General features: G+C 45.8%; 1 protein-coding gene across 2 annotated transcripts; it reads right to left on the bottom strand.

The window, feature by feature from the left end:
• Positions 1-1,186: 1,186 nt before the first annotated feature.
• Positions 1,187-25,338, bottom strand: ALKBH7 (alkB homolog 7). 2 transcript variants are annotated; one of them, XM_069230468.1, is made up of 4 exons: positions 24,990-25,338; positions 6,030-6,203; positions 4,577-4,701; positions 1,187-1,811 (listed from the first exon to the last, which is right to left on the bottom strand). In XM_069230468.1, the coding sequence occupies exons 1-4, from the start codon at positions 25,293-25,295 to the stop codon at positions 1,658-1,660; spliced, it is 759 nt and encodes a 252-aa protein (XP_069086569.1). In that variant the 5' UTR covers positions 25,296-25,338; the 3' UTR covers positions 1,187-1,657. The 2 variants fall into 2 exon arrangements, with proteins under 2 accessions (XP_069086569.1, XP_069086570.1); XM_069230469.1 differs by having other exon boundaries at positions 25,011-25,335.
• Positions 25,339-26,453: the final 1,115 nt, after the last annotated feature.

The following is a 26,453-nucleotide window of genomic DNA, read 5'->3' on the forward strand; positions in this document are numbered from 1 at the left end:
CGCTTGCAAAGAAGAGACTCCCAGCCCTCCCCTGCAGCTGAAGTGACCACAATGGTAGCCAGAAACCGCCAGAAACGCAGAGTGAATGGGAGCCGCCAGGACCGCGAGTGCCGGCTGAAGAGCCTCCTGCTGCCAGTGAAGGACCTGGGCTTGGGCTACGAGTCCGAAGAGAGCATTCTCTTCAAGTTCTGCGGGGGAACTTGCCCTCGGGCTCGCACCAACCATGACTTGACGCTGTCCGTGCTGCTGCAGAAAAGTGACATCCCAGCCATCATTGAGGACAAGATCTTTAGTGACCCCTGCTGCCGGCCCTTGCACTACGAAGACGTGGTCTTCCTCGATGACAGTCACCAATGGCGCACTGTGGACAAGCTCTCAGCCTCAGCATGTGGCTGCGTGGGCTGAAGAGACACCGAGAAAGGGTTTCTCTAGTGAGAGATGCCTGAGACTGCTCCAGCTCCTGAAGTGTAAGATGGTTCTGGATCCACGAACTGTATGGGCCCCCAAAGGCTAGGATACTCCCTACCTAGGTGGGACCACAAGAGGTCACAGCATTGTAGACCAGTTAAGTTCAAACTGCTCCAGATCTCAAAAAGCCAGACTGCTTGGTGATCCCAAAAACGAGGACAGATGCTTCTGAAGAACTCCAAAATACCAATGCCCTCTGCCCCCCAAAAAAGCAACACCCCAGAAGGTCTACGGAGTTTGCAACTCCAAAAGAGAGTCTAACACTGCTTTCTGTCTAAGAAGAGTTACTAATGCAAGCTTGCTTGAACTTTGTGCATAGCTCAACCTTAGTCACAGCTTCAGAAGTCTATAGACTGATGAAATGGGAGACACTGAGCACCCCTGTCAGCCTCAAGTCATTTTCTACAGTAAGAAAATACAAAGTACCATGAAAACTACAGTCACATACTCAAAAGACAAATTCTTACCCAAGAAGGGTTACCTCTTCCCCCGACACCTGCATGACGCTAGATTCTTGACCTTCATTGACCCCTTAGGTTTGTCAACAAAATTCCCCCGCTGCTACCCATAGCTCGTATGTCTCCTTACTGCAGATTAGGGCTCTAAAGAGTGTCACTCCAGTCCAGGTGATCTGCTTTTCTCACTGGCTTCGTCTCCAAGTGTCTTAATTTTGTACATTGTGATAAAACCTCAGTATTGTACAGTACGATAAAAGCTATTTATGTTTTATAACTTATTTATTTATTAAAGTGCTCTCTCCTGCCTGATTTTATTTATACAGCCTGTTGTCAGAGTCTCTTCTGTTATCAGAAAAAAACTAAAGTTGTACAAAAATAAAACGTCTGTGGAAATAGAGAAGCTTTTCAATGCCACAGGAAGGTGAGGCGGTGGAGAAGGGTCATCTTTAGAGGTAGGCAGACATCCTTTCGTTGCATATCCTAGCGGGGGCCTGGGCAGGGGGACAAAGGGTAGGCAAAATGAACGGTTTCATTGTCCATCCAGACCGAGTGTTGACCTGGTTTGAAATTAAAAACAAACCTGGATTCTTACAAGACCAGGCACCATGGTGCCATTGTTATCCTTCAGTTTATCCAAGGCCTGCCACCCCTGAGTACTATGGTAATCTCTGGGTCTATTCCAGACCTCACACCAGTGTGGGTGCTTGACACTGAGATGAGCCTCTGTGCTGTCAGGATGATGGAAATACACTGTCCCCGACCACCGCCTCTGGAAGGTTCCGGCAAATCACAGCAATCCGGCGCCCACGGGGGACCCGCTGCCCATTGAAAGTAGAGTCCTCATCCTTCAGAATTTCATGTGTGAATTCGTAGCGGGCTCTGCCACTGTGAAGAAAAGAAGAGAAGAGCCATCAGCCCAGGAAGGCACCTGTGCCCAGCTTTGCCTCCCAGAGGGAGAGGAGCAAAAGCAGAGGATCGCATGCACATAACTATGACAAGCGTTAGACTTTACCTTGCCTAAAGCATCTGTGACATCGGAACACAATAACAAAAAACACCTTGTCATGTAGGTAATACATGTGCGAAGGCGGGACTGTGAGCATATGCCTCGTCTAAACATCTGTATGCGAGATAGGACCCAATTAATTATGTTAAGAGTATTAGACACACAAGCCCTCAATCCTTCCCTCCACAGGCACATCAAAAGAACAGTGGATATGTTCACTCTCAAGAGACCAGGCGTAGCTGCACCCTCACCCAAGAATACAAAGAACTCCTGGGAACTGAAATATAAGGTGTTCATCAGAGGGAAGGGGGTGTCAGCTTGGTAGAGGACGTGTGAATGAGGCTCATGGACCTTGGTGCAGTAAAGTGCATTTCAATGTCTGTGAGGGGAAGGGCGCTGTGAGATGCACCTCTACCATGCACATTACACGCTATGAGCGCAAAAACACAAGCCAGCGTCATAGTGAGCAGTTTAGAAACCAGATGGGACGTAGGTGGTAGTAAAGTAGTAAAGACTGGCCCCACTGGGTATAAGCTCCCCCCACATCAGAGGGGCTCGATACTTTAGTAACATTTGTACTCTAAGTACTCTGTCATTCTTACAATCAAACACGCCGAACTCTGACACACATACAAAGGTCTGCAGGGCGGTACAAAGTCGTGACTCTGCGACGATAGCATCAAGCCGTTCAGAGACTTTTATAGTTTCAGTCACTTCTCCACCCTGATGCACATCTCCTAACAAAGGGAAAGAGTGAAGTCTATTGATGGCAGGCAGGGAAATTAAAATGTATATTTCTAAAGAGAGGGAGGCAGTGCTTTAGATAGCCAGGAAGTGGTACTGTCCAGTACGAATACTTGTGCTTCTTTTATTTCAAAGGAAGAGTATGTGCACTTTTCAGCTCTGCTGGGAGAGTACCCGCACTTCTCAGGAGCTAATGGGTACTTTGAACAGAGGGTACCTGCACTTCTGTATTTCTGTACTTATGGCTTGGAAGCGCAAAAGTGCTGTTGTTTCAAAGATGAGGGACCAGTAGGTGACAATGTCCCTACCAATGCCTATAAAGCAGAGTCCACGGGGGCTCAGATGCTCTATTCTTAGGCAAGCATTGAAAATGCTCACAGTTTATGTTCTAGTCATCAAGAGAAGTACCCTGTATACTGTATACTCCCATAAGCACCTGGTGGGATTGTGTCGTTACTCACCCGCTGCCCAACATTTTCCAGCGTTAGGTATAATCCAGTCTGTGCTCTTCGGCATGGTCTTGCAGTGGATTGATGTACAGGAGGTGAACCCCAACTGGCCCTTCACAGGTGGATGTGCAGGTACTTTCTGTCCGTAGTCATAATATTAAATGTAGTACATGAATGTACACACATTTAGTCGCCAAATCCGTAGAGAGCGCTCCCCTGGTGCTTAAGGGCGCACACCACATCCAAGGCAGTTACAGTCTTCCATTGCTTGGTGTAGGTAACGGCATCCTGTATCAACCTCCAGAAAAACCTTCAGCACACCACAATTCTCTTCACGGATGAGGCCGGAGTCAGGCGTAACTCCTCTGCGGCATGGTAAGTTGCGAATGGCAGGCTTGGTGATGCCCTCGATTTAGTCCCGAAGCACCTTCCTGTGCCTCCTGATGCCCCCTTTGCCAAGACCCTTTCCTCTTTTGCCTCGGCCAGACATGGTCTTCTCTCACTCAGAACACAGCAAAGAATGATACACATATGGACCAATCATTGCCCTCTCATGGAGGATGTGGAGGTACAATCTGTGCCACAGCCCAGGTCCCATCAGAGTAGGTATAGGCATACTCTCTTCCCACAGCCATGGTCAGATGGAGTAGGGGAAGATTGCTGATGTACAGGAAGATACCATATCTGGTTCCTCCCTGCACGATGCGAGGGTAGTCTGCGCCACAGCTCAGATCTTACCAGAGTAGGTACAGCTACTCTTTCCCCCAAGCCCTGGTGTTAAACGTGTAGTGGTGGTGGAGGTGTGATATATGGGATTATGCCTGGTTCTTCCATGAAGAATGTGCAGGTACACTCTGCAACAAAGTCCAGCTCTTGCCAGAGTAAATACAGGTACACACTGCCCACAGTGCGGACGTTAAATGTGGAGGGGAGGCGAGGGAGGTAGGGTGATGTGCTTAAGAAAACGGAGTCCCTTTTTCCACCAGAGTGTGTGGACTTACAGTTTGCTGCACAGTCCAGCTCTTGACAGAGTACATAAAAGGTACATTCTCTGCCACAGCCATGGGTATGTAGCGTGAAGGAGGCAGGTGGGAGAGCAGAGGGGCAATTTACATCAAAGGACTGTACCTGGCTCTTCACTGGAATATGTGAAGTCTCTGTCATCTCCAGCCCCACTCTTACCGGTTTACGTGCCCACAGCCACGAGGAAGGAAGGTGGGGTGGAGGGCTGATGTACAGGAGAGTGTTACACCCGGCCCTTCACTGGAAGATGTGCAGGTAAAGTCGGATCTACAACCTAGCTTTTTCAATCGCATATATAGGTACAGGCTGTATCCATAACCCTGGTGTTTGATGTGAAGTGTATGAGAGATGATGCACGGGAGTGGACTATGCCCACGTGCTTACTGGAGGATGTGCTGGAACAGCCTGTTTCACAGCCAGGCTCTTACCTGATAATGTAGAGGGAGCGTCTCTCGAGCAGGAGGTCGGCCCAGTGTTCCTTGTTCTGCTCACTCATGAGTCGCATTACGCTGGAGGACAGAAGACTCAACCCTGCAATGGTGCTCCCACAAAACTGAGGAGAAGGTGGTCTATAGTTAACAAGGGTCAACATTGCAACACAGTATCTACAACAAGCTCTCAAAAACTGTATTGGTGGGTTATGTGTAAGTCAAGTCACTGAAAGCTCAACAACAGAGGACTACCATACAACACATGGTTAACCACGCACCCTAGTCACCTTAGGAGACAATGGCTAACAGCAGTGGTGTTTCCACAAAACTGGATGGAAACGTAGGGGTGCTACTGACTCAACATCTGCCCCTTCCTCTTCTCTCTCACCACGCTCGAGAAAATACCAGGTTTGACTGACAAAGGTGTTTCCACAAAACCGGAAAATGGAGGAGTTTTCCACATGGTCCACAAAACATCCAACACAAGCCCCCTCACATCAAGGGCAATACAAAGCCTTGCTACAAGCCAAAACAGCAAATTATTCAACAACTTGGCTCCATAACACTTCCCCTTTAATACAGGTCCTGAATTGGAACAACTTATCCAGCCCTAAGAGGGAGACTTAGTGGCAGAGAAAAGAAGAAAGCAGAGTCTTTGGATTGTAAAAGCCAGCCATACTGCTTCAAAATCAGTACCGACTGGGGTACTCAGGGACAAAGAGACATAGAGCGAGCCTCATGGCTAAAATGCAGCACAGCAAAGATAGAAAGCCAGAAAAATAGAAGATGACTGCAGAAATTCCAGAATTAATTCAACTCTTTGGGGGTCATTCTGACCCTGGCGGTAATTACCGCCATGGCGTAGGTCGGCGGTAGCACCGCCAACAGGCTGGTGGTGCACCGCTGAGCATTCTGACCGCGGCGGATCAGCCGCGGCCAGAAACGGAAAGTCGGCGGTGTCCCGCCGACTTTCCGCTGCCCTTGAGAATCCTCCATGGCGGCGGAGCGCGCTCCGCCGCCATGGGGATTCTGACACCCCCTACCGCCATCCAGTTCCTGGCGGTTCTCCCGCCGGGAACAGGATGGCGGTAGGGGGTGCCGCGGGGCCCCCGTAAGAGGGCCCCAAAAAGAATTTCAGTGTCTGCCTAGCAGACACTGAAATTCGCGACGGGTGCAACTGCACCCGTCGCAACTTCCCACACCGCCGGCTCAATTCTGAGCCGGCGTCCTCGTGGGAAGGGTGTTTCCCGCTGGGCTGGCGGGCGGACTTTCGGCGGTCGCCCGCCAGCCCAGTGGGAAAGCCAGAATGACCGCTGCGGTCTTTTGACCGCGGAGCGGTCTTTCGGCGGGAACCGCGTGGCGGGCGGCGACCGCCGTCCGCCGCGGTCAGAATGACCCCCTTTGTCTCCTGTTGTTCCATGCTCCTTTGCCCGCTCTCTTTGCTAGATACCTTTATGCTGTCGATGTGTGGTTTGATGTACCCATCTGCCTTCAGGTCCAGGACGTGTACCAAGGGCAGCTGTGACACGCCTGAGGGGAAAGCCACATCACGCACCCGCTGCAAGATCTGTGTGTTCTGGCCTGTCCAATGGGCCTTCTCAATTTCCCGGAAGCCGTGGATCGCCTGGGAAGAGAAAATAGACTTAGAAATCCAGGCAAAGGTAGAATTGGGCAATTAAAAACCAACACTGATATCACGGAAGGTCAGCAGCCCGCTTCCACATGGTTGCAGGATTATATGAGATATTTGCGTTTAGGTTCTCCTTTAAAGGCCCCGAGTGTCTCACTCATGCCTGAATTAGCAAAAGTAAACATGCCCTAGCCTCAGACATTATATAGAACGCACAACGCATCACCACTTCTGTCGACATGCCACCCTGGCTAAGGGCGGTGGCAAACATTTCAAGAGGAATGTTTGCAGCAAGACCTTTGAGGCATGTCTGAGGACCGATACGAGGGGTATATGCACAGTTTAAGCTATAAAACACCCTAGCATTTAACATTTTGATTTTTGTGGACCCCCAGTGGAGCATTACTGGAATCTGGGGACTCACATGGAGCCATTATTGAAAGCCGGGGAACCCCGACTTAAGCCATTTCCATGATTTGAACCTCAGAACAATACACAAAAATAAGAATACACCAAACAAGTGTTCAAATATTTGTTTAATCCACAATCAAATATAGAAAATGTTTTCAAATTTTGCTTCTCTACTTGTTTATACTTTATTCATTTTAATTGAATAATTTTAGTATTATTTACATTTGTAAAACAGTCGCAGGCCCCCAGCTGTCCTTGGACCAGAGGTTAAGAGCCACTGCCCTAGCACATGGAAACAGCGACTAGAAGCAAGCTGTAAGGAAAGGGGGAAATAACCAGCAAAGAGGACCTCAGACTGATCACAGGCAGATAGTCTTTTAGTTCATTGCAATTAAAGTTTAGTCATTGGGTTACGGATTTTCTGCAAGTCGCTATAATCCACTCAAATTTGCTAAAATTGCTATTTTGTACTTTAAGCCATGTTGTTGACCAGCTGAAATATAAACTTGCAGTTGACCTACTCATAGATGATAAAAATGATGTCATAGGCATAGGAAATCAAAGACTATTGCACAAAAGCAGACTAACTGTTGTGCACTGAAGAGCACCAGATATTGGGCTTTAAAGAGGAGACCTCAGGTTTGGAGAGAGAGAACTGCAGCACACAGTGGGACAATAAACAGACTGGATACGTTTGACTAATGGTTAACGCCACGCTATTTACTTCTGTCTAAATGCTCTCAAGGGATCGGAAGACCGAAAATGCGTTGGTGCAAAAACTTGCATGGATCCCAGGGGCTGGTTATAAGCAAACTTGACACCCCTACATTTTCCTTAGAGTGAATCGTGATATCAGTAGAACAGGGACGTGTGCAATATTCCCTATATTACAGGGCAAAACACCTTTTCTGTTTTATTAATGACTGCTGTGGAACATCCCTATGCCCAATATTACATGACAGCTTCAGACATAGGGCCTCTTAGCCAGGGTTGACATACAGATGTCACATGAAAAGGGTTTAATGGGATGTTTGGTGTCTAGGGGAAATGATCAATCAATCAATCACAAGATTTATAAAGCGCACTAATCACCCATTAGGGTCTCAAGGTGCTGGGGAGGGGGAAGCTACTGGTCGTATAGCCATGTCTTTAGGGGTTTCCTGAAAGTTAAGAGGTCTTGGGTCTGGCGAAGGTGGAGCAGTAGGGAGTTCCAGGTCTTGGCGGCCAGGTGGGAGAAGGATCTTCCTCCGGCGGTGGTGCGGCGGATGCGGGAAACGGAGGCGAGGGCGAGGCTGGCGGAGCGAAGGTTGCGGGTTGGAAGGTAAGTCTTTCGTTGAGGTAGGTTGGGTCTGTGTTGTGGAGGACCTTGTGTGCGTGGACTAGGAGTTTGAAGGTGATCTTCTTTGGTATTGGTAGCCAGTGTAAGTCTCTGAGGTGGGGGTGATGTGGTGGCAGCGTGGGACGTCCAGAATGAGTCGGGCGGATGCGTTCTGGATTCTTTTCAGCTTTGTTTGGAGTTTGGTTGTTGTTCCTGCATATGCGTTTCCATAGTACAGTTGGCTGCTGACCAGGGTGTGGGTGACAGTTTTCCTGGTTTCTACAGGAATCCACTTGAAGATTTTTCGGAGCATGCGGAGGGTGTTGTAGCAAGAAGAGGAGATGGCGTTGACCTGCTGAGTATGGAATCTAGGATGAATCCCAGGTTGCGTGCGTGGGTGGTGGTGCGGATCCTAGGGAGGAGGGCCACCAGGAGTCGTTTCATGCTGAGGGGTTGGATCCGAAGATGAGGATCTCTGTCTTGTCTGTGTTTAATTTGAGGCGGCTTGCTTCCATCCAGCTGGCGATGGCGTGGAGGTTGTTTATTGCAGCTGTAGGGTCTTTTGTGAGGGAGAGGATTAGCTGAGTGTCGTCTGCGTAGGAAATTATCTTGATGTGGTGTGTTCGTTCGATGTTGGCGAGTGGGGCCACGTACACGTTGAAGAGCGTGGGGCTGAGAGATGAGCCTTGGGGGACGCCGCAGATGATACTGGAGGCTTCTGATATGAATGGTCGAAGGCGGACTCTCTGGGTTCTGCCTGAAAGAAAGGATGAGATCCAGTCAAGTGCTTTGTTGTGGAGTCCGGCGTTATGGAGGCATGTGCGGAGAGTGTGATCACAAACCGTGTCAAAGGCTGCGGAGAGGTCAAGGAGGATGAGTGCTGCTGTTTCTCCTTCGTCGAGCATGGTCCTGATGTCGTCTGTGGAAGCTATGAGTGCGGTCTCGGTGCTGTGGTGTTTGCGGAATCCGGATTGGGAGGTGTCGAGTGCCTTGCTGTCTTCCAGGAATCGGGATAGTTGTCTGCTCATGATTTTTTCGATTACTTTGGCTGGGAACGGGAGGAGGGAGATTGGTCGGTAGTTCTTCGGGTCTTCTGGGTCTGCCTTGGGTTTGTTCAGCAGGGCGTTGACTTCTGCGTGCTTCCAGCTTTCTGGGAAGGTGGCTGACTTGAAGGAGCTATTGCAGAGGTGGGGAGCGATGATGATATTTGCATTATTGAAGATATGGTGTGGGCAGGGGTCCGATGGTGATCCGGAGTGGATGGAGGCCATGGTGTTGGCAGTGTCTTCTATGTTGACGGGGGTCCAGGTGTGGAGGAGGTGGGTGTCGCTTGGGGGATTGGGTTTGTGGGTGTTTGTAGTCAGCTGGTGGGTTTGGGGGTTGAAGCTGTTGTGGATTTCTTCTATATTTCGACGGAAGTGGGTTGCGATTGAGTTGCAGAACTCCTGTGATGGCGGGGGTTCGTTGTCAAGTCTTGGGAGCATAGAGCTCTTTGATGATGCAGAAGAGTTCTTTACTGTTGTGAGCACTGGTGTCAATACGGTTTTTGAAGTGGGTCCTCTTGGTGGTGCGGATCAGTTGGTGATGTTTGCGTATGGCATCCTTGAATGCGATGTGGTTGGAGTTGGTAGGTTCGCGGTGCCAGGTTTTTTCCATTCTGCGGCATAGCCGTTTGGATTCCTGTAGGTCTGGGGTGAACCATCTGGCCTTGATTCTGTGGAGGGTGGTTTTTTTTTTTGGAGCGGTGCGAGTGTATTGGCGCAGTCCTCTATCCAGCGGTTCAGGTTGGTGGCGGCTGTGTTGGGGTCTGTGGTTTCGGGGGGTGGGTCCTGGGCGAGTGTGGAAATCAGTTGATCCATTTATAATTTTCTCCAGTTGCGTCGGGGGGTTGTGTGCGGTGGTGGTGGGTGACTGGCTTTTGGTAGGAGAAGTAGATACCTCGGTGGTCCGCCCAGCTGAGTCAGGTGGTGTGGCTGATATAGATGTGGTTGCTGGCTGAGAAGAAAGGGTTGAGTGTGTGGCCTGCGGAGTGGGTGGGTGAGCTTACGAGTTGACTGAGGCCGAGGTTGGTGATCTCGCCATCATTTCTCACTCACATGGGCTGGTCTCACTGTACCCGTGGCCCTGAGTAACCCTTGGGCCCAGTGCTCTGGACCCTAACTCAAATATACGATTTTTGACCTCCTCCGCACATACCAACTGACCAGCCCTGTCCATCCATCAACCCAGCCTTAGTGCCTTTCTCTCACATCTCCCTTCCAAGTGCCCCTCAGCACTCATCTGGTCCACGGTTTCCCGCTTTTCAACCCCTGTCTCCTACTCCACTGGTACCAATGCATCCATACTCTGCCCCACTCACTGGGTCCATGTGCCCTCATTCATTTGGTACCAAAGCCACTTTGAAGTAGCCCCACTCTTCCTTACATGGTCCAACTGCCCTCTTGCTACACTATCATTCAACTGGTCTAAAAAACACCCTGGTAGAATACTCTCACTGGTACCAGAGCCCACCCCATTCACTTGATCAGTGAATGTACCTGGTATACCTTGGTCATTCTCCTGGTACCAAAAATGCCCCTCCCACTATTTAGCCCATCACACCAGTCTCCGTACCGTTCTTTTTGACCCCTGCACCATCTAGTACTAGTACCCTCCTAGTTGCCAACCTCAAATAGTCTCCGTATCCCATCGACTACTGTCACTTGGTTAAGTGCTAAACTCATTAACTTATTGCCAGTGCCTTCTGGTAAGTCACTTTACCGCATAGAATCCCAGTGCGCCTAACCTGCTTCCAGTGCCCCTCTCTGTAGCCCCACACCCTCCTGGTCTCAGGGATGTTCAGCTCCTATCATTGGGTTCTATTGTCCCTCTTACTTACTGGATCATAGTGCCTTCCCCCTCACTCACCTGGATCAAGTGTCCCACCACAAAAAAAAACATGTAATAAAGGGGACCTCAAATTTCTGGTCTTTCATCCATCATCATTACGCATGATGGTAATTCACACATCACATTTCTCATTATGTAATTTGGTATTGCTACAGCACACTCCTGCAGAATGTCATGTCTCAAAGCACCAAGGGTTGCCTGAGGTATGCAAGAGGTGCACAGCATTAGAAGATCTTAGTGGTGTATCAATGCAATGTTTGTGGCTGGGTTTGTGAAAAGGGTCATAAGCAAGGGGTGCTATTTGGGTAGGAAACTAGTAGATGAAGGTGTGGAACGGACATGATTGTCAAACAAAGACGGATGGCAGAGTGCAGAAAGTTGAAAGGTGTTAGAAGTGGAAAGGTGAGGTTGTTTTTGTGGAGGGCTATATGGCGCTTGCTAGACATTTGGGACATAGGGCCAGATGTAGCAAAGGTTTTTACCCATTCTGTGTCTATGGGAAAAAGGGTTCGTACATATGGCCCATAGTGATTAGTATCACTATGGTGGGGGATGAAGGGAGGAAAAGTTTGATTTGGGTCTTAAAGGGCATTTTAGTGAAGTTTACAGTTTATGCTTGTCCTAATAGCACACAGCACATTTCAGTGCAATAGTGCAACAAGGAAGCCATGGGTCCTAAGGCAAGCAATGAAAAAGAGCCTCCCCTGCACCACATTTGGGGAATAAAAGACAACCATAACTGGACTGCAGTTTGTCCCTTAAGCCCCCGAGCACCAGTGCCACTTCATATGCTGCGCTAATGATGGCTACACCCGTTTCACTTCAGCTTGCTCCTGAGGTTTTGTGTGTATCCCTGCTGTGGCGCATGGACACAAGTACAGCTTCCTGTATGTGGCCAGTGTCCTTCCACTGGCTGCAGGCTTTTGCATTACTCTTTTTTTTTTTTTTCATTTTAACATACAGTCTTATAGAGTGCAAGTCTCTGCAGTCCCTTGCCCTACTCATCCTCCTCCTGCTGTTACTGCTCCCTCCCTTGTGTTGCTTCCTCCACCCTCCTCCCACTATTGTTCTCCCTCGCTCCTCTCACTGTTTGTTGTTCCCCACCCCCTGCACCTCTCCCGCAGTCTGCTGTTCCCCATCCCCCAGCCGTCCCATTCCCCATCACCCTGCCCTCCTCCTGCTGTTTGTTTAATCATCCACCAAGTCCTCCTCCCAGAGTTCAGTAACCCACCCCTGACCCTCCTTCCTCCAGATGTTTAGTTGCCCACTCCCACACACTCCTCCCTTTGTTGGCTGTTCAGTTCCCCACCCCCGCCCTACTCCTGCATTTCGCTTTCCCACTCCCCTGCCCTCCTCCTCCTACTGCCTGCTGTTTGGTTACCCTCCCCACACTCTCCTCCTGCGGAAAGCTGTTCGGTTCCCCCACCCCCTGCCCTCCTCCCACCAGTTGCTTGCCCCGATGGTGTTTTTACATATATCACACAGCAGCGTGTTCTGCTAAGCAACTTGGCTTAAAGACAAAAAAAGCGCTATGACGGTCCTACGCTGGCCGCATCATGGTACACATGGACAAAGCCAACAGGTCTCGCATAGGGAAAACCCAATGGCTTTGCTAACACTTTTTTGGCTGTTTGTGGGCCTGTTTTAAGGTCTGCTGGGTCAGTTTTCACTGTTGGCTCTTCCAACATTTAATCAAAAACTGCCTGCAGCAAGCTCAAATCCATGCAGTTGAAAACTGTGCCAATTTGCAAATATAAACCTCTTTTTAGCTATCTAACTCACCAATGGTACCAACTTCTATTTTGATGTCCGTTGCTCTTTTCTGTCTCTTCCTTCCAAAGCTAGCAGAACCACTCAGAGCTAGAGATAGGTGAGCCAACAAATTCACAGAGTAAGCCAAGCCAAGGGTCTGGCTCGGATCACAGAGTCAGTGCACAAGCTGAGCCCAGAAAGCGTTTGCTATGTAAATCGTACAACAAACATCACATAAAATAGGATAAAGTCCATTCAAAATTTAAAAAAGTGCATTTCTTTAATATGTTGAAGCGTCGACATTAATTAGCCACTTTATAGCACTGCACTGATAGGTACTTATTATAAGTGATAGGTTTTTAACATGAACCATCATTGAACTGTGAGGCAAGACAGTTATCAGGTAAAGCATGTATGTGGCCAAGATTATTGTCCAGCAACATTATATAGTCTATTGAATCAAACACAATACATTTTTGTACAACTGGTATTCTGAACTCACATATTTGAAAGTGCGCTTATATGTGATGATGAAAAAAGTATTGGTGAAATAAAGTACTTGCCGAAAATCACACAATTTAAGCTAGGAAACTTTGATTTATCCAGGCTTTCTGCATTTACTTTGCACAAATGTGCCAGTAAATAGGTACTAATTTGTCTTTTCTTATGTTACGGCTTTGTTTTCACTTCCCTGCATTTTTTTTATACAGCGCAAACTTAGAGTGCTTTACATGAGCACCAGTTACATTCATTGTTTATAATATATTAAGTAACTTGCCCAGAATCACAGGATGTTGATCCAATGCCGCAACTCAAACTTGGATCCCCAGTACAAGAGTCGGCAGAACCAGGTTTCAGCCTCGAGCTTTCAGTGGCTCGCCAACCTCTACCACCATACACCAAGGTCCTGATTGCAAGTTATGCAGAATCTTACTACAACTAGTAAATACCATTATTACCAGCTGAGTTTTTTTTTTAAACAACTGTGGTAAATACCTCCTCTTGTAAGTTTTCAACTTGCAAATGTGACATAACACACAGATAAATTATATCATATTCAATTCAGCATGTTTTTTTCCTGGACCTTTCCCTCCCAGATAGATTGCTGCAGGTCAAACCTGCTGAAATTTATCATGGGAAAACACTGATCCATATACAAGCTTCTGTTTGCACAGGGACTGGAATTTAGCTCAAAAGCTATTTCTGTAATGCCTTTGTGTGTTTCTTTTAGGTCACACCTAGGAACTAGTTCTTCAATTCCAACCCATATGCATTGCTCTTTTGCCACTCCTGGGTGGGCTCCTGAGCTTAGATTCCTCTAAGTATGGCTCTTCTGCCACTTCTGGGTGGACTCACCACAGCACACACGATGGCTTTATGTGTGTTGCCAACTCCTATGGATTGCTTCTCTGCCACTCCAGACTGGACTCCTCATCCTAGATCATGAGTGGTTGTATTCCCACCCATATTGCTGGCCCCCTATCAATCCTGACTGAACCTCATAAGAGCAAATACTATGGTCAGTGAAGTAATCTCCATTTTTTTCGGATTGACTCTTCAGAAAACATACTGCGATTGGTCATAGGATGGTTGCTCCTTTATCCCTCCTAGGCTGACTTCTCTGAGTCTATAAAATTTCCTGTTTTACAGCAATCATTTTATTGGTTCCTCCCTGTCGTTCCTAGATGGACTCCTCAGAGCATATACTACAGTTCGTGCAAAATTGTGCAGTTGAAGACTGGCAATATTGTTGGGACAGAAATTTCTTCTGCATAGCATACGGACATGTACTCCTGTAAGAGTGCGTCCCTGCATGTGACACTGGCATCCTCACTATTGTTTTTACCCTACCATCAAGCAAACTGTGATAAAATGTTCCTTTCTGCATGATCACTCCCATTTTGTGCTGAATTTCACTGCTGGTTTTTAAACTCTGCACACTGGACCACTTGCCCAGTGCCCATTGTATGTGCACTGCTCCCTACAGCATGTAGAAATTGGTCAATCTCTGACTGGCATATTGAATTCTCCCATAAGGGCATATTGTATGGCACATAAATACACCCAAGAGCTGGAAAGTTAAGTGTCACCTATGGACTGCAACACTTACGGTGTCATCCACTAGTGAGACAAGACAAACATGAATTCATACTTAGCTTTGTAGTCTGACTACTGCAGTTTAAGCCTGCAGCTACACCTGTCAAAATACCTTGTGACAGGGGAAAAAATGTTACATATTAATAAGTCACCCCTGTGTAGGCCTTGCAAACCACAAGGTAGGGACAAAGTATAAGTTATTTAATAGTGGAACATGTTGAAATGTAATGTTGCTGTGTCCCTACAGGGACAAGCCCGCAAAAACTACTTTCACTCTGGATGGCCATGACTGTCTTATTTAGAAAACAAGAATGCAGATTAAATATGTAATTTTGCTCTCTTCGGTTTGGGACCAGGTAGAAAAATGATTTAGCCACTACTTTTAATATATATTAAAAGCTCAATTCAATGGTAAAGTCTGATTTTTAATAAATATTTATGAAAAGTAGTTTTTAGAAGCTCCAGGAGTCTAATTTACATGAGCTCTCCAGCAGATGCTCAGCCAGTGCTCGACATTAATGAGGTGTTAAAATGGCACCCTGATTAGAGACATTGGCCAGGGTGTGGGAGGTGATTTCCTTTCTCCTGTAGTAAGACCAGTAATGTAGGCCAAGGAACTTTATTACCATATAAAAGGGCCCACCCTTTCCCAAGTAAATGTAATGGGAGATCTAGAGAACGCAAACTTTTAAACCCCAAGCCAGGCTGGCGTCAAATCCAGTGGGAGGGGAGCTACCCACAGACATTTGAAGATACCTGCAGGGCTAGGCCTGCTTCCACTTGTACCCAGGACAAGGAAGTGGACTCTAAAGAATAGCTGGTTGACCATCTGTGTCACTGCAGGGATATAACAAACAGCAAGAGGCCTTTTCCCTGAATTGCTCACCTGAATAGCTGTAACTGGACCTGGACTGGACCCTGTTTCCAGCTTCTGCTGGGTTGAGTCTTGCTCTCTAAGCACTGTGGATGAGGTCCCGGGACCTCTGGAGTTGCCTATCTGGACCTCTCTTACAATTTCTGAAAAACTGTGGAACTTATTAAAACAATTATGGCTGACAGCCACAGGAGGACTGGGGCCTACAACCTGATCCAATCAGGCCAAGAAACAACTTCACTGGGCTGAAGTACCAGGGTTCTTACGCTTGGAGTGTCTCTGCAGCAGCAAATCTGTTTCAGCAAGCCATTGTTGAGAAGGTATCTGGCCTGTGGAACCTTTTCCTTGATACAGCCTGCAGACTTACCCCCCTGGAACATTTCCACTTCAAATCCAGAGACTAAGTTGCAATGTAAAACCTCCTAACAGGAATGAACCTGCCTAGTGTAGGCAACCCGTGCTCCACTGTAGTTTGCCTGAAAACCTGCTTAGGTCCCGCTCTATTTCTTCCATAGCCTATCATTGGCCCTTGGTGCTTTTTAGTGCTATTTTCTCTTAAATCTTTAAAAATAATATCTCCACTCCCTCCTATTGGGTTTGTGCCATTTTGTTTATTAGATTTTTTTTTTTACTTGGGGGTATTTATTTTTATTGTGTTGTGTTTTTCACTCTGTTATTGTTTTGGTGATTCTAAATGTTTTACACATTTTCTTTATATTAAAACCATCTTCCCTGCGCCATATAGCTACAAGGGAATGAGTTCTGGTTTAAATTACTGAAACCTGTCTGGACATAACAGGTTAATGAATTTATTACTTATAGAGGACCCCATACAACTCAATTGATAATTCACTAACATAGTGTGTGAGCAGAGGCCTAGGCCTGTCCTTGATGTTGTGATGTCAAGGGACTATCCTGTGAACTAACAGGAAGCATCAAGGCTTTCCTCATAATAGGCAGTGGACTTCTGTCCATGCTCTTGGTACAGTATGTAAAGCGGGGATTGCAGTGTGCCATATTTTGTGATGTTGTAGCACTACCATATATTTTTTAACCTGTGTCAATGAGAATACAATTTAGTAACCCTCTTTGGTAAAATTTCCCTGTTATGTTTACCATGAAGGAGACATTCTCGTTCTAACAGATGCCTCTACCAGATCAGACTACCTGGAAGCTCACCCTAGTATTGGAAAATTCTAGTGGGAAGGAAAGTCCATCTGCAATACCATGATACATTCTGGCTTAGTAAAGAGACAGACAACCTCGGAAACTTGAGATTCTTTCTTTTCATTGACTTCAACGATTTGAGTGGCGTGTGACCTGCATGGACAGCAAATCTGGTACCAAACAAATAAAGTTGGAACCACCTCATAGCTCACACTACATTTACATTTGCAGAGCGCATTCCAGCCATAGCATTGAAGTGCTAGCAAGTGAGACGAGCAGAGTGAAAATAACAGAACAAGGAGAACAGATTATTGGGAGAAATGTCAGCTTTTGAGATGTTTACGAAACAATATATAAATGTTCCAGCTTTGTAATATATACCAGAAGGGAATTTCAAAGCCTAGCTGCTGCAGCAGCAAATGCCCGGTCTCCCTTTCTGACTTTCTTGTAGCGGGGAACAAGGACCTTGTAAAGACCTGCTAATCTTAAAAGGCGGCTAGGAGTATACCACCTTAAAGTGGATTAAAGATATTCAGATCCCTGGGAATGAAGAGCCTTATATGTAAGACATAAAACCTTGAAGGAGATGCGCTTTCTAATAGGCAGCCAATGTAGCTGTCTAAGACTCTCACTAGCTGAGGCCGACCTTGGGAGACCCAATACTACGCGAGCTGCAGCATTCTGTATGAGCTGAAGCTTATGTAAGGAGCCTTGATTAATGTTCAGTAATAATGTGTTGCAATAGTCCAGTCTAGACATGACCAAAGCAAGTACCACAGGAATTCTAAGCTCGTTGGGGAGAAAGGTAGAACTTTCTTTAAGGTTTTAATCATCGAAAAAAACAGACTTTGGTGGTGTGATGAACCTGCAGGTTGAAATTTAAAGAGCTATCAAACAGAATGCCTAAATTTTTAACTACTGGTATTGGAGATGGTAACGCCCCACAGTATTTGGGCCACCAGTGAGTGCCCCAAATGAGTCTGTCTGTTCTGAAGACCAAGATCTCGGTCTTCTCACTGTTAATTTTTAGCCAATTCTGGCTCATCCATTTGTTCACCTCCCTCATACAATTATGGAACCTGTCAGCAACCTCTTCCCAGTCCCTAATAGAGGCAATAAGCTGCGTATCATCTGCATATGAAGAGACCTGGAAACTGTGTGAGTGGACCAGTTTCGCCAAGGGAGCCAGATACAAATTAAACAGAGTAGGGTAAGCGATGATCCAGAGGAACACTGCAAGGAAGCTGAAATGGGGCGGCTCACAGCAGTGGATCTCCCACTCAGAAAGGACTCCAAAATACAAAGTGCAGCGTCCCTCATCCCTGCCTGTTGCAGAAGCTGCACCATCAACTGTGAAGAAATAGTGTAAAATGCTGCCAAGAGATCTAATAATACCAAGACAGCTGCTCCTCCCTGGTCCACTTGTCTACGCATGGAGTCAGAGATGGCAATTAGGGCAGACTCCGTACTATGAACCTTCCGGAACCCACGCTGAGAAGGATCTAGACAACCTTTTTCTATAATAAACTTTGCCAACTCAGTATTAAGATGGTTTTCAAGTATCTTCGCTGGGGCGGGTAGGTGAGAGATTGGGCGTAGATTCTTCAGATCAGCCGGATCACCCCCAGGTTTTATTTTTTCCAGTGGAATGACAATTGCCTCGTTCCAGGTAATGGGAAAAACCTTGGTCTCCAACACCTCTGTGAAGATGGTTTCAAGAACCTTCGCGATATAAGATCTGGGGCCAACTGTAGCATCTTAGGTGGACATGGAGGATCATCTTGCAAGAAGCGACTTAATCTTATCCACTGGAAGCGGGAAGAATCTAGTTAGTAAACGTTCACTATCCGCTTCTACCCCTCCCACTGATCAGTGGGAGGTCATGTTTATTTTGTCCTTTGGACAAGTAGGCCCAACCTGCTGCAGCACAAACCCTTTGGTTGCCAGTTTACAGGGAAGGGAATTGTCTGCAGTTGAGGTAATATTTTTGTCCTATTTTAAAACTGTTCAAACTTGTATTTATGGTTCATTAATGCAAAGCCTTTTATTATTAGGGTGAGCAGTCTAAATAAATGTAGTACGGTCACACTGCACTACTGACAGTGGTTCCAGTAAAAAAAAAAAAAAAACAATTGTTAATGTTTGAAAAGTTTAACAATATGAGGCTGTGTATAATGCTCCCAGAATGCAATCTGATAAGATGCAAATGTTTGTAGAACCTTGTAAGCAAGACTGACTATTCTTTGCTTTCATAATAAAATGTTCAGAAAAAAAAAAATGTAAATAGGAAAAAATCGTTTTGCTAAATTACGGTGAGATTTAAGGAACTATTAGTTTGAATCCCAATTTAGTCAAATGTGCTGATGCATGCTAGTATTTCCAAAAATATTCATAATGGAAAATCAGTGTAATCATTTTCAGCAAGATTATGGGGAACATTAAACTAAACCAGCACTGGCAAAGTCAATTGATCCAACGTTGGTTGTCAGTCTTTTGGTTTTGTCACTGCATGTCTTGTTTTGATATGGCTTTTTTAACGCTTTATTGTTGTAGCAGCTGCCAGGCCCTCACTATTGTAACAAACATTGGCAAAAAAGCAAAACATGTTTTCTGGTCTCAAAAAGCACACATTGTCACAGTCGTCCCTGGCAATGAACAAAACTACTTTGTGTGCTAATATGCTCCGTGCAGAACAGCAGAATGTGGTTGCTCACAGTAAAGCCAGCCAATAGAAGAATAGAGAGAGAAATATAATTTTAATAAAAACAAAATGCATTGGTTAATGCAAGACATAATTGGGGGCCCAATTCTTAAAGAAAGTCACAAAAGTGCACCCATGGTAGATGTCTTTGCATTAGTGACTTTCATGAATTCACAAGAATTTACAAAAGAAGACCAGGAAATTGTACTCCTAGAAAATATTTGTGAGCTGTATTTTAATACAAAGAAATATGTATGTGTAGATTTGCTCATGCGAAAATCTATTGAGTATTTACAAGTTCACTTTCTCTCCAACCACTTTGTTCCCAGCTCTAGAAGAACTTCTGCTTCTGGCCTTGTCAGGAGTAAATTTCCAACCTTTCCCACTATGGGAAAATCCTTAAAACATGCAAGTTAGTAGGTCTGCAAAGACTTAAAGGCATTCCAGCCCGGGAACTATTGCTTATTGCTTCCTCCAGCCCCAGTATGTAGATCTGCGGGAAGGGGCCAAAATAGGGAAATTGATATAGTAGGGCTCAAAATTGGTAGTATTCAAGCCCTACTATAGTATTAGCCCTGGCATAATCAGAGAGGCTGTTATCAGAACTCTCACATATTGAGATTGCTGCCATAAATTGTCGCCACTCTACATGGCAACAAAGGGACAAGTAGATTTTAGAAGCAACCTGTCCCATGGACAAGTAGATATTTTATTAAATTCCACACCCCTGGTCTGCAGCTAATGCAGCCCACTGAATACCGTTTACCATTGTCATCATGTTTAGCAAGTACTGTTCCAACTTATTTGAGGCATCAGTCAGTATGACTGAGGTCTAAACATAGGCTGCTGCTTTCATCACAGGTGCAATACAGAGTTCTTCTGTCTTCCGGTCCTCAAAGCCCTTCTGATACTCCAAATGTGAATCACTATCTTAGGGTGCTACCTCTATATCATTGTTGTCAAAGGTGCAACTATCTCATAGTTGCCCACAAAGTTCCCATTGTCGCCTTTAAGCCCTCAAAGCCTTTCACTTTAGTCTGGGTGGTGGGAACATCCCACTCCAACATAAACTGAATCTTATCATCCATTGGGCAGATCTTACTGTTCCTTACCGACTGCCCAAAGTAAACAACAGAGGACTGACCCCACCTGGCACTTGAGGGCCTTGATCCTTGTATCCTGTTTTAAGAGTCACAGATGGTCCTTCCACAAACTGCTAAGCTTCTTTGGTTTCCCTATGGCACTTGTATCTACCAAATAGTTTATCTCTGAAACCTACTACCTTGTATGGCCCACACCACTTATCCTCCAAAGCTCTTAGACAAATGGGTTCAGCACCAACACCTCCTGACTCTTCTGGTTTCCGGTCAGCATTACTTCTTTGGTCATACCATCCCTTCATCAACTTTTGGTCTGCCTGAAGATTTTTCTTCGACTGGCTCGTGTTTTGCAACATCAACTTCCAGAGGCGAATCATAAAATCATCTACATCCTTTTGAGTTGACTCTGAAGTTTCTCCCCCACTCTTCTCTAAGTAGAGTGAATGGGCTGCATACTGGGTGCTCAAACATAAGTTTAAAGGGACTAAACCCAACTCCTTTCTGTGGAACTTCTCTACAGGAGATCAAGAGTCCTGGCAACAGAGGATCTCACTACTTCCTGAGGTTTGTCGGCAAAGTTCTCAGCTCGCTCTTAAAAGTCTTATTAAACGTTTCCACAAACTCATTGGTTTGTGGAAAGGTATGCAATGGAAAAGTAGTAGATCACACCAGCTTACTCCTGCATCTCACTCACATATGAGGAGATAAAGCGTATTCCTTGGTAAAAAAAAAAAAAAATCACTGTCTTAGGAATGCCAACCCCGTAAAAAAATACCCAGGAGGCCATAGCTACTATCCTCACAGTCAGGCTCCTCAGAGGTACTGCTTCTGCATTCCTGGTGGCATGATCCACCAAACCAGGATAGGTGTGTTGCCTAATGCAGGGGGTGGCAAATGGACCAAACAGGTCAATTCCTACCTGCTCAAATGGAACACCTACTAATGGCAGTGACACGAAGGGTGCCTTTGTCTTATCTCCGATCTTATCATTCAAATGACAAACAGGACAGGTTCTAGAAAACCTCTATGTTACTATGCACAAGCCTGACCACTAATGCAAAATATCCCTATCTTGGCTCTTTAATTTAAACCTGACTGTCCTTCTAAGGGCAACTTGTGGGACAGTGACAATAGGAAAATCCTGTGCACTAGGGGGAATCACTAGCTTCTTGCTATCTCCTGGTTCAGGATTCACGGTCTCATTATATAGCAGTCCATCGTCTCACCCAACATAAAGTCTGCCACCTGCAACTTTGTTGTCCTATTCCTAAGCTTCCCTCCAAAGTCTCCCAAATTTAGGAAACTTAATCTGTGCCTGTCGGAATGCCTCCCAAGTAGGTTGTCCAACAGCTAGCAAGCCATGCTATCACCTGGTTCGCTTGGGGTGTCATAGCCTCCTCTTCCTCTGGAGCAGAAGTGATGATGCTATGGCCTGTGCCTTCTCAGAACCAACCCTGCTCTGCTTTTTACCTGTTTCTGGTCTTTGCAAATCTGGGATGGTCCTTGATTCTTCGTCAAACTAAATACACAAGCTGCACTCTTGTCAACACAGCTGATATGATCCAATCCACACAGACTTCTGGAACTAAACCAGGGACAATCAAATCACTGCCCAAGAGCTAACCATCATTTTGCTTCTCTCATTCCTACAGCAACCATGTCCAAATTGCTATTTACTCATGCAATCAAGGATGCCATGTCATCCCCACTTGCTACAAAGCTTGTGAAATCAGTGAAAATCTCCTCTAGTTTGAGATACTTTCTGTTAACCATAGTTCTTGAAGCACATGTATCCACCTACCCCCATTTATACTAGCCTCGAACATACACACAATTGTGTTTGGATGGATGTGCTTAAGGGCATCTAGGCCCCTGCTCCAAATATCTTTTGCAACTATGTCGAGTTCAACAGGGCCCTCGTGGGTCCCTTCACCCACAATCAAAACTTGCTATCTTGGATGCAGCTGGTACAGGGTCTTTTATCTAACAGTTCCTTTTCTTAGTGCCCCTCTGTGTGACACCTATAAGAAGTAGTTACTTTGGGCTTGGAAGTACCTTCTTGTTCTCTCATTTCCTTGTGTTCCTGACTTGGAAATTAATTCCTTTTGCCATTGTTCTTTCTTGGATGCTTGGGGATTGCCCTGGCCCTCATCATCTGGTTTGAAACCAGTAAGTTGTCACTCTCCCTCTAGTTTACAGCCATGCTGCTCCAACCCTCCGTTAACCCTTTTATCTAATCATTAGTCAGACAACACTGCAAGCTTCTCTGGATTATTTTCTGTCAAATCTGACAGGCATTGCCTCAGTGGGTGGGACACTCCTGCTGGAGTGGCTCTATCACCATTTACTGGTTAATGGCATGCAATTCCTTGGCCTTCATCCTTATCACCCACTTATTCCAATCACACTATCACACAACATGCCATGAATCCAAGTTTCACATAGAACACTATCTGCTCTCATGATTTTTCTGAATCTGAAGATACCGAGCTGGCTTCATCCAAAACCATCTGATCAGGGCACCATTCATTCACTCATAATTGATTTTATCAGCTACAGGTATTCTCCCAATGTCTGTCATTCCTTCTACAGGCAAGGAACTCACAAATGTGGCTACCTTAGACACATCATTCAAAGCATGCGCTTTACAAGCCATTACGAAACTCAGAAATCATTCCAAAGTACCCTGGCCTTCCATAAGTGCACAGGCTTTTTTGGAACCTTTGCAGGTACTCCCGCAAAGTTGTGTGTTAAATCCCCTTTTCAAGACATAGCTGTCTCCACTGCCACCCTGAGCTTTTCTTTTCCAAAGCTATACTCTATCTAATTGTCTCTCTTCCTTTTCTTTCTTCTCAGTCTCATTCCTCCTGTCTTTCCAGCCTCCCTTTTCTCTAATTCCAGCTGAGCTTATCTCAAATTCTCCCTCTCAAACTCCCTGGCTTTCTCCTCTTCCTCAGAAACCAGCAACAGTGATATGCTTGTAACTTTATGTGAGGATTGAGACGTCTCGAGTAAACCATGGAAGGCAAATGTGGGGGACACACTTGTTTGTCTGGGGAAAATACTGTGCAATTTAGCTAAGAGAACCTGAAGCTACAGCGACAGCACTCCCTCCTCGAGCTCCTAACATGTTGCCCTCCCCGGAGCCCATTGGTGTGGAATTGCAATAGCCCCTCACCCAGGACATATTGTTTGGTGTCAAGGGAAAAATGTTCTCATGTTTATTTTGCCCTTGGGACAAGTAGGCCCAACCCTTGCAGCACATACCCTTTGCTGCCAGTTTACAGTACATTAAGGATCTGGAAAGGGCAGTCTGCAGTTAATGTAGGTTAATGATGTTCGAACTTGTATTTATGGTTCATTAATGCAAAGCCTTTATTATTAGGGTGTGCACTTTAAGGAAATGTAAGCTTGGGCTGCAAGGATGACAGTGGTTCCGGTATAAAAATGTGTACACTCGTTTGCAAAGTTTAACAATATAAAGCTATATATTATGCTCCCATAATGCTCTATGATTACATGCAAATATTTACAGAAGCTTGAAATCAAGACTGATGATTCTTTGCTTTCAAAATAAAATATTCTTATAAAATGCAACTGGGAAAAACCTGTTTTGCTAAACTACTTTGACATTTTAGGTACTATTTCTTTGAAGCATCATGTAGCAAAATGTGTTGATGCATGCTAGTATTTCCAGTAAATATTCAGAATGGCAAAAATACAGTGTAACCAGTTTCAACAAGATTATGGGAAACATGAAAATAAATGAGCCTTGGCAAGCCAATAGGTCAACATTGGTGGACAGCCTTTTGGTTTTGTCAATGCATGTTTTGTTTTGTCATGATTTTTGTAAAAACAATTACTGTGGGAGTTGCCGGGCACCAACCATTATAATAAACATTGGCAAAAAGCTAAAATATTTTTTGGTCTCAAAACTCACACATGTCCACAGTAGTTCGTTACTGGCACTGAACAAAATTACTTTGTGTGCTGATATGCTTCTTGTGAATGAGCAGAAAGCTGTCACTCACAGTGGAGCCTATCGACCTGCCTCTTAACTCGCTACTGGCAGTGCCATCAGCACGTGGGGGGAAATGTTTCCAAATTCATGTTTAAAAACTATCGCTTTTAATAAATCCTGTCAATACAGGGATATAATCTGACGTACAAAGTCTAAAGTGGAACGCTCCAGCATAATCACAACTACATTTTTTGGGATTCTGAAGAGACGTCATCCATTTTTGTATGAGGTTTGTTGCAAAATGACATACCAAACATGTTCACGGCTCTACTAGTGCGTGGCCTTTTAAAGCAGCGCCAGACCATTGGCTCAGCACTCCTTGTTAATTTGTTTGCCCGGCCACAGTTAAGGAAGCCCCGATGATGGCGTCATCTAGTATTGTCCTGACAACCCACTCCTACCTTGCCCCTAGTGCCCCAACCTTCTCCATAAACATTACTCCATGCCCACCTTGCATATTCTCTCCCTCACCTGGTCCCAGTGGCCGTCCTGGTATCGCCCCTTCGCCAGGGGGCGCTCAAGCTCCTTCAGTAGGGATCCCTCCTCCTCGGGGCTCAAAAAGTCTCGGAGTAGCCGTACACCTCCAGGGAGGAGCAGGGGGAGCACAGCGGGACAGGAAGGCACAAGGGGAACGGGAGAGTTAGTACAAAACTTCATATGTCCTCGGAAAACAGACCATATAGCGGCGGAGCGGCAGAGCCAAACCCGCAGCGCCATGCTGAGGGCACCGAAAGTACCGGTCATGGGCGCCGCCATCTTAGAACAGCGCGGAGCCTGTTGGGACAAGGGGCAAAGGGCAGCACGCAAGTGCACCTACATGGCAATAGAAGCTAATGGAAGTACCTGAAGAAACTTTTGGAGGCACACATGTCCGTTTTAAATTCTCCCTCGTAAACTCTCCGAGATTCCACTCCAAATGTTATGTTGTTTTTTTCTGTTGCAAAATCACGTTCTTGGAGGGAGTGAATTGGGTTGAAAAACGTATGCGATACAATCTTGCCACTAGTAAAAATAGTCGTGGATGCAATAGGGTGGAAAGGGACGCATCTTAACTAACCACTGTTTGAAGGTGACAGACACCAATTTTTCAAAGCTTTCATGCGTGTTGTTTTATTTAAAATACAGGCCAAATTGTACTTCTTTTCTGAACTGAAAAAAACATTCCGATTTTGAGAGGCAAACGAAAAATATCGTTTAAAAAATAATAATCTGAAAAGTGGGTCGTACTAGTTGTATTATGTCACATTATATAGCACGCTAATCACACTTGAGGGTATCCAGGCGCCTGAGCAGCTGTGTAGGCGTGTGTTCCCTGCAGCTTTATCTGAAGAGCCAGGTCTGCAGCTTCCTACAGGACTCGAGAAGTGAAGAGGAGCTTTGATGTGTTGTGCAAGGTTGTTCCATGCTTTGGGTGCTATGTAGGAGAACAAGCCACCTCCAGGTCTGCTTTTGTTAATGTGAGGGATGTGTGTGAGTGAAAGTGAGGCTGAGCGTAGGTGTCTGTCAGGCTGGTGAAAGTGTATGCAGCTGTTCAGATATGCTGCTCCTGTGTTGTACAAGGATTTGTATGTGCACCTGAGGAGTTTGAATTGGCTATGTTTGTGGATGGGGAGACAGTGGAGCTCTCTGAAGTGGGGTGAGATGTGATTGCGGTGTGGGAGGTTGAGTACAAGTCTTGTGACTGCATTCTGGATGGTCTGAAGTCTATGCAGGAGCTGCTTGAGATTCTGATGTAGAGTGTGTTGCAGTAGTCAAATCTTCCTGTGATAAGTGCTTGTGTGACGGTTTGTCTGGTGTCCTGTGGGAACCTTTTGAGAATCCTTCTTAGCATATGCAAGATGTGAAAGCAGGAAGCGCTCCCTATGCTGACTTGTGCTGACATGTTGAGATTGGATGATCCCCAGATTCTGGCAT

Source organism: Pleurodeles waltl, chromosome 4_2 (genome assembly GCF_031143425.1).
Source record: "Pleurodeles waltl isolate 20211129_DDA chromosome 4_2, aPleWal1.hap1.20221129, whole genome shotgun sequence".
Taxonomy (NCBI): domain Eukaryota; kingdom Metazoa; phylum Chordata; class Amphibia; order Caudata; family Salamandridae; genus Pleurodeles; species Pleurodeles waltl.

Coding starts and splice junctions, on each gene's coding strand:
- ALKBH7 (XM_069230468.1), bottom strand. CDS start 25,295: ATGGCGGCGCCCATGACCGGTACTTTCGGTGCCCTCAGCATGGCGCTG. Junction 6,204..24,989: donor TGAGGGAGAGAATATGCAAG/GTGGGCATGGAG, acceptor TTCTCTTCCCAG/GCGATCCACGGCTTCCGGGA. Junction 1,812..4,576: donor CGCTCCCTCTACATTATCAG/GTAAGAGCCTGG, acceptor TTTTCTTCACAG/TGGCAGAGCCCGCTACGAAT.